General features: G+C 40.5%; 1 protein-coding gene across 1 annotated transcript; it reads right to left on the reverse strand.

The window, feature by feature from the left end:
* Nucleotides 1-4,390: 4,390 nt before the first annotated feature.
* elovl8a (ELOVL fatty acid elongase 8a) lies at nucleotides 4,391-8,326 on the reverse strand. The gene is given in 7 exon segments (XM_026374738.1): nucleotides 4,391-4,561; nucleotides 6,268-6,392; nucleotides 6,540-6,654; nucleotides 6,816-6,872; nucleotides 7,199-7,279; nucleotides 7,965-8,152; nucleotides 8,278-8,326. Coding segments are annotated over 7 exon segments (786 nt in total).
* Between the last annotated feature and the right edge of the window lie 505 nt (nucleotides 8,327-8,831).

Here is an 8,831-nt window from a genome sequence, read left to right on the forward strand (position 1 = left end):
TATAACACTGGATATATACTTAATTTTTGGCTTTACTGGTAAAATAGACCACTTAGTTTTCCTGTATTTGACCCTGGTTAATCTTTCTGTAGCCTTAAATAACTGTTTAAAATGTGGAGGATGAAATAGGACAGTCATCACGAACTTCTTAATTGTTTATATGAATAGAAATTGATAAGACAGGCACGGGTACAGTGATTTGTTTGGTGATTGGTTGAAAGCTTTCAGGCTTCTTGTAATATTGGGTTTATAGTGCCAAAGATAGCAGTTTTCATTTTGAAGTCAGTCATTTGACCTGCTATTTGCTGGAACTACACAGACACAGATAATGCTGGTAATACTACAAGAAACGTGGTTTTATATTTAGCCTACTGGCATCTTTGCAAAAAGTTTTGTTCTGGAACAGTGAAATCTCATTTCAGTGGTACATAAAGTAATCACAGTGCTGATGGGCAATTTGTTAGACTTTTAATGTAACAAGTTACCACAATGAGCCATGCATCATCAATGACAAGTTCTGGTTTCATTCAACATGCCTAACACTGGTATTAGGGTAGTCACTCAAAAGCAGGTTCCTTATTGGAATTCATTTGAACAGAACCCACATAACTTACCTCAACTACTTTGTGTGAATGACAGTGACAGTTCTGTTCATTTGCTTTGCTTCCAAAGACTCCCTTGATTGACAAGCTAGCATTATTGTAAGGCATTTAACAAAGTCAGCAAATAGCCCATTACCATTATCCATGATTATGGAGTGGAATCCAAAATGCTTCCTCACATAACTTCACAGTCACCTCATAACCATCTATTCAGCACGGCTCGCTAGCTTTCTCCATTTTGTGTTAACAATGAGAACAATAGCCTTTGACAGACAGAGGAAGACATACAATGGGTCAGAGGGACAGTGCATTTGCTGGAGCTCAAGGTACAGCCTGTTACCTTCTGGCCCAACACATCATTATACAGAATGTAACTGATCTTTTCTCATGTTCAAAGCTGAGAAAGCAGTTTGAATTTCAAATAAGAGGTGACAGCGCTACCAGAAATCAATTTGGTGCTAACGGGGCAATTTTACACAATCAGGTTCATGCAAATATGAATCAAATCATAGAATATCCCCTGGGCCCAAGCCCTGCTGAAACAAATCTCTGTACATGTGAGATTGTCTGACCCACAGCAAACAATAAAAGCCATAAATCAAGTTATCTGCCTGTCAAGATAAGTGGCACGTCCCTCATATAACTTTGATAACATAGATACAGGTGGCGTTGGGTTCATCCCATTGTCCATAAATGGGGACGGTGTCACCAACAGATGGGGTTTCTCTTGTCGAAAACAAAGACGCATACACGCGCAGAGACAAGTGATGACAAAGTGACTGATAGATGCCTTTTAATAGATGTGATTTATCCTTGAGGATCAAAAGGTGGCTTAGTGGGGAAAAAAAACCTTCTCCTTTTTTCTTGTCTTCACTAAGAGTCTGTATTAGTGATTACTTAGAGCTTTGTGCGTGTTAATTACTCACAAACCCACTTGACAGGGAGCTACTAGCTGGTTGGTTAGCTGATTAACAACTAGAGTGTCTGCGGCTGAGTGTGCTCCCATCATCCTAAGATAGCCGCAGCCTCTTGTTAACCCTAATTGTGTAAAGCAGCCCAGTGGCTCACCTTCAGACACTTATCAGCCTCCTATTCCCAAACCTCGATCACTATCAGCTATTATAAATGTGCGTGTGTCTGTGCCCTTGTGTGCGAGTGTATATCTGTGTCCCTCTCACTAGCTCCGACGTTAGCAGCAGCAGCTTTGAGAGCACTTCAATATCCTCTCCCTCTAACCTGATTATTAATTACAGTCTGCCTCCAGCTGACCGCAGCCCAAACACTGTCTGACACGGTTACCAAGGAGACCGACACAAAGTCATTCACAAAGATGGTTCAGGGAACACAGATGTTCACTACACAGCAGTTGCTCCGTTTTTTTTTTTTTTTTTTTTTTTTTTACTATATTTCAGTCTATATGAAGTGTTCTGTGAAGTGGCAGTAAATGTACCACTAAGTTTTATTCAATCATCTCATTTATGAACATGTTCATGCTTAGTTGACACCTGTAACTAGCTTGGCATCATCTCAGAAGCCCTGTTAACTCGTGGAATCCATCGTTAGGTTGAAACATAGCAAGTTGATTAGAGCGATTGTGTGCCAGAAAGTCAGTCACGTCTGAGGTGTACGGCACTCAGCAGCAATCAACCTCGAGCTGTGCCTGCAGTGAAGCTGAGGGGCATCAGTCGAATGGTTGTGTGTGTGCGTGTGTGTCTGTGTGCTCAAAACACACTTGTGTTGCGATGGAGAGCAGATTTAATACTTGCCAGCAGCAAAATACGGCTTATGATGCTTTACAAGTATGCCCAGTGTTGTTTTAGTTTTGGTCAGACACACACACACACACAGTCAGCTAAAATGCCAACTTTCTGATGTCACGAGGACATCAGAGCTGAGATCCTTCCTGGTATGAAAGCACAAAATCTAGATAAATATATTCAGTCATAATAAAAGTTATATCAGCTGTTTTTTTTACCAGTAACAAAATAAAAGGCACAGTTGGAAGTCAAAGTCAAAGGTCAACTTACAATAAGAGGATAGACAATATCCATGTCAGCTAGCATCCTTAGTTGACGGTGAAGGTATATGAAATAAAAATCCAGTGAGATGCCACCTTACTGTGTGTGTATTTGTGTTCAACATTTGTGTTTATCCTAAATGTCTTAAAACTAGTTTGAATATTTTAAAACCTGCACTATTTAAATCCATGTTTCCAAGCTTGTAGTCCTTTCTATTTTTGCCCACTGTTGAATGGTGTGAATCAGTCCGCAGGAATGACTTGCATGTGTAGCCTCAAACTTCTTAACATAAAGAAGACTTCTTCTTCTTTATGTTTCTCACTGACATGTTGAAAAAGACCAGTGTTTCAAGGTGAAAGGGGGTGCATTGCTGCTACCTGTGAGATGGTAAATTATGATCCAGAAAGTCCAACTTTTCAGACTTAGGCTTATCAGATGCCCAAACCCTGCACAGCACTTTATAATACTATGAGTCAGAATTTTATAACTTTATACTCTGTCACAGTGACAAATGTCATGGTCATTTTACCTGTTATCTTGCAATTACAAGGAAAAATACACTAGGCATACAGCTTTCATGTTCTAAATTCACCAGTAATACATGCATTCATTTAAGTGATGTGATTTTTATAATGGGGACTGTGTCTTGTTGCACATTGTAGTTGTCCAGCTGACTATGATCCTTCTAGTCTTGCTGTATTGATATGTGTCTCCAGTTTCTTGAAGAATCAAGAGGTTGGCTATCCTCTAGTGCTTTACGAAGTGATCCCATTTGCATTTTAAAATGCCCTTTCTTCCAAACACTGCTTTTCTTTTTAAGTTGTTTCATGTTGCTTTAAAAACTCACATGTGAAGGGGTGATTCTCTCAACTTTGTCAAGTTGCCACATTGTGCTGATTGGTATTAAAATGACTTGCCTGAGAAGCTGCCTTTGGGACTTTGATTTAGTCACTTCAAAGTACTTATTCATGTGGTGTTCTGTTATTTTGTCCACCCCCTGCTGAGTTTGGAACAGACGATGGTCAAAACCAATATGCTGCTGGAGATAAAAGTCCAGAAATAGATAGTGAACAGAATGGGAATAAGTGACAATGGCAAGGGAAATATAATCGAAGGGCAAAAGATACAACTACTTTAGAAACACACACTCAACAGTTCTTTCATTTCTGTCCACCAGGGGGAGTGAGGGGGACTCGGGCAATTATAGTTGTACATCACAACAGATGGGGAAGGGGGGTCGTATGGCAGACTGAGGTCTCCCTGTTGGTAGAGGGATTAATTGCCAGAAACTGAGGAGAGGGGGCCCGATCTAAAAATAGGGGGCTGTAATAGATAGAGGGAGGGATACAGAGCTAATGGCAGCCATCATCTGATTGGCTGGGACTGTCAAAAAGGAATAAATTGACTCTAATGGTGATTAGAAAGGCTCATCTATTAGCAGATGGGGAGAGGGAGTAATGGAAGAAGGGTTAATGTGTGTAGAGTGCAATTGTGGACTTCTACTGGATGAAAGGAGGGAATGAATGAGTGTAGTAAGTGGAAGTGCCCTCATATAATATACTGTACTTACTGTATGTGGTAAACTTGTGCACGTGTGTGTGTGCATAAGGGTGTTCAAGGCAGAAATAAGTCAGTCATGCACATAATATAACATAACAAAAGAATAAATATGTCCAACCCCTGTTTGTGTAGATCCATACAGTGTGTGATATGTTTGTATAGCTTTTTACACACCTATTGTATACACTCCTGATTTCTTCCTCCATCTCATTATGTTGCCTTAGCATTCTTCTTGGCGACGTAGCTGTGGTAGTAGAACCTGCTGAAGAGAGCGATAACATTGACGGAGTAGACCAGTATAACCACGTCCACGGAGTCGGGGATGTCACCACCAGCACACAGGTTGTAGGTGGTGTGAAGGGTTACTGTGAAAAACTGGAGCTGGAAGGGCAAGAGACAGCCAGAAGGAATAAATGACAGTTGACATCATGACAAACTTGACAAAACCAATGAAAGCAGGATTTTCTATTTATGTCGAAGCTAAACCAACAACATGTACGACAACATAACCCTCACCTCGCAGTTCTTAGGGGTTCCTGAGAGTCCCTCAAAGCAAAGGGACATTTAATGCATCAACTTTTGTGCTAAAGCAACACATTTCCTAGGATCACAGTAAACACTATATAATACATTACTACACTCAATAACAAGCTAGTAAAACGTCTGTACATAGCATAACAACAGTGTATTTATTCATGAAAAGGAGCAGAGCCTTTAGCTTGAACACTAATCAACACGGCTAAACAGACACAGACAAAAGCACCTGTTGTATGGTCGCCATCGTTATATCGCCTGATCGATGTCCATATGTCTCCTGGAGTCGCTACAGTTTTCAGGCCCCAGGCATGAACTGTGTGTTTGAATGAACATAATGGACGCTGGAAAACGAACGATCCCCATCCCACACACCTAACAGCTACCTCTCAGCAACACTAAAGAACACGGGCAGTCGCCGATTAACTCAACCATCCCAGCTTCGGTTCACCAAGTTGTAAAGTCAAATGTAATGAAAGCTCGGGGGTCACCTCTAATTAGAGTAACACAATGACCTCTATATGCTGCAACCCAAAACGATATGCTACAGGGTGCACAGACAGTGCCATGACTAGAAAACAGATGGTCCAGTAGTTAACAGAGCATCAGCGCTGCTAATCCACCCAGTTTAATGAATACGTTATTTAGCTATAACAACAGCGAGCCTGAACAATAAAAAACACCTCCACGTATAGAGGCCCATGGAGAGTTTCAACTGCGTCATTGTGGAAACTGCGCAGTAGGTTCGCTAAAAAAGCCTGCTAAGCTAATGTTAGCCGTTCAGTTGTGTAGCTACATTTTCACAGCTGTGCATTGTAACATTTACAGTTCAGTGATTTATAACACATGGCAGTAGAAATATTCCTTAAATTTAATATGTATTGCTTAAAAATGACATTTTGTTTTGTTAACTCGATTTCAGTGAGATGCTAGAAACACTAGCAGCTAAGCTAATGGCTTCTAGGCATCATCCTGAAGTCAGTGTGAGCACGTGGCAGTTAAATATCGGCCTTGAACTTTAACTGAAATAAGTGACTTATAGTGAGGTATTGTTCTGATAAAGACAGTCGGGTCTGTGTTTTTTATTTTCAGAGGGATTAGCAGCCAGAGCTAATTTCCTGCCCGCTGCTCTGACGGGGTCAGGCATGCCTCATACTTCTTTTGAAACCCTTACCAGTAAGGTCATTTACAGACCACACTAAAGAAAACAAAAGCTAACCGATCAACAGAGAGGCTGCTTATAGTGGACTTTGGTTCATGACACCACATCCTGTCCCATTTCCAGTGGATGTATTTTAGTCAGTGTGGCTTCAAACTGAAAACTAAAGTTGGCTTTCTTTATGTTATGTGGTGAGACCGCATTATGCCGAATGAGAGCTGACCCCCTAAAGAAAACTAAAAAGTAGTTTGGCTTACGGACAATACAATCAGAATGTGGTCACTGAAAACATGCGAAAGTTGGAGAGGAAGCTAAATAAAAGAAAGGCCAACAAAGAGATTTTAACTATTTATCTCAGACACACACACACACACACTTACACTTACATACTGACCAGCTGTAGAGAAGTGAGATGGCGTCTCACTCACTCTCACGTCATGCTCGGTCCCAGAGCTGCCAGGCCACAGTACAGATACATCCCCACATGGACCAAAGAGTTGATCAGCCCAGTCAGAAAAGCTGTGGATGCACAGGACGAATATGAATTATTGTGGCCTTGAGCACATGTGTTGGTGTGTGTGTGTGTTATCCTCTAAATAAACACACAACTAGTTCTAATTTCGCAGCATTTTGTGAAACTGGACTCGAGCAGTGGTGTGTACTTACACTGGCCTCCAGCCACGTATTTAACGCCAGCCCACCCGGTGAAGATCATAGTGGCATGGTGGTCGGTATGAATGAAGGTCAGCTGGCTGTTTTTCTTTTTCAGGATGAAGAAGATCTGAACAACATAAAAATGCACAAATCTTACATTTATATATGGGATCAGCTCATGGATAGAAATACATCCACAGATAAGAATGTCTCAATCCCATGTCTGTGATTATGCCCCAGATCCTTTGAAGTGTCAATAATGAATAAAAATGTTTACTTTTTATTCACAGTGTCTATGAGATCTATAACTTTCGAGAAGTAGAACCACCAGCATACACACGCCATCTGACCAACAGGGTGAAAAAGATGTTCATAGTTAGTCTGCTTGTAGTATTAATAGGACATATTATAAGCTTGTTTCTAAACTTAAGTTTTTACTGCACATAATTTGTTTCATATTGGATCAGGAAGAATAAGCTCTACTTAAACTGTAACCCGAGGATACATATTTTATGACTTAAAGGTTGCATCAGATATTTTGGCCGTCCACGCCTCATCCACTAAAAGCGGTGTGAATGAACTCATAAAATAAAATCCAGAGTGAAGTGTTATCAAGGAAATGTTTCATAAAGTACAGTGTTGTAAAAAAAAAAAAACAAAAAAAAAAGTACCCTCATGGCCAGTGGGCTGACGCTGTAGTCGACTGGCTGGCACAGCAGACTATATCTGGCCAACCAGAAAGAGGCTGTGAACTGGAAAGACAAAAGCTCCTTTCATGTCTGCTTTGGTTTCTCTCAATCAGCACAAGGACCTTTCATCTCATTTTGTCACACAGAAATTGACTGTGAATGAGTGAAATTGCTTCCTGTTGAACTGACAACTCCCACAATGGACAGCACACAAAAACTGTGGGATCCCCTGAGATCTGTCTGACCTCACAGGAGGATTTTTGTCCTGTAAAAACTAGAAAAATTGATTTTTCTTTTTTTTTTTTTTTTTGGCCACTGTGGGCGTTAGAGACAAGCTGTACACACGTAGCCTGACACCTATTAGGTTGCTGGTGATCTTGTTGTAACAGCTGCCTATTTACACATCCAGCTTTAATTTTCATTGCAAATTAATTCTGTTTAGCTACCTCTTTAGCTGATGGGGTCTAGGCTATGTTCACTAGGTAGCTGCAGTGTGTTTTTAGAGCAGCTTGCTCAAAAAAAAAAAAAAAAAAATCAAAACAATTACCTGAGAGACTCACAGAGCTGATGGGACCTACACAGTCAAAAATAAAATATCAGAATTTTAATACTGGAGATCATTGTTCCCATATGTTACAGCTTGTCATACTTAAAGACCAGCTTACGTGTATTAGGTTTTCATGATCCAGTTTTTCCTTTTATTCTTGATGTTTGCATCTTATTCTTCTATATATTGTATTAGTAATACCTCATAGAACATGTAGGCTGAGAGACAGACCATGGCAAAGTTGTAAGGTATCAGGATGGGCTTCAGGTTGACCGGCTGCCTGTTTGCCATTATCTTTGGCCCTGCCCACATAATGATCAGGTAGCACATGAAGATACAGGTGATTGGCACAGGAGAGTAAACCAGCAGCCAGTGCTCTGTCCTCCTGTCTAGACAGAGAAACAGCAAGACAAAAGCAGAAATCAAGGCAAAGATTGTCCTTGTCTCTGATACAAATGTTTAACAATGTTTCAGGATTATGTGCGTGAATACCTTTCCAAAGTGAAGAACTTGCCTCCATTTTCCCGAATCCCTTGGTAGAATAATTGTAATTTCTGCCACATGGCGAGAGTTTGGAAACTCTGAGATAGATACACAAGAGCAATGAAAATACAGTATTTTATTATGTAGTAAGGGCAAAACAGAAGCACACACTGTGCTAAATGAAAGATAAATCTGGATGTTAAAGGCTTGTAGGATATGTAGGTATGAAGTAAATATTTATAATTTGAACTCTCCTTAAACAAATGAAGGTCTTCCATAAAGAAACACACCCCGCAGTTTTGATTAAGCCACCCAGAGATGATCGGGGTTATAATTCAAGGATTACGTCCACTAATCCAGGCGTATCTCTTGATAATGGATGATAACTAATAATCCTCTTGATGAATGACTGGCTAATGTGGATGACAGGGTGATGAATTTCCAACAGTCGTTCGTGTGTGGCGGTGCTGCCACCTAAAGTTCACAGAGAGAAGCTCAGCACACAACAAGTCACTTCTGCTCTCCTTTATCTTCCTTTAGATTTTCTGTTGCACGTATTTTGGTGCCTTTTCAAGATTCAAAGAT

The sequence above is a fragment of the Anabas testudineus genome, chromosome 17 (genome assembly GCF_900324465.2).
Source record: "Anabas testudineus chromosome 17, fAnaTes1.2, whole genome shotgun sequence".
Lineage (NCBI taxonomy): Eukaryota > Metazoa > Chordata > Actinopteri > Anabantiformes > Anabantidae > Anabas > Anabas testudineus.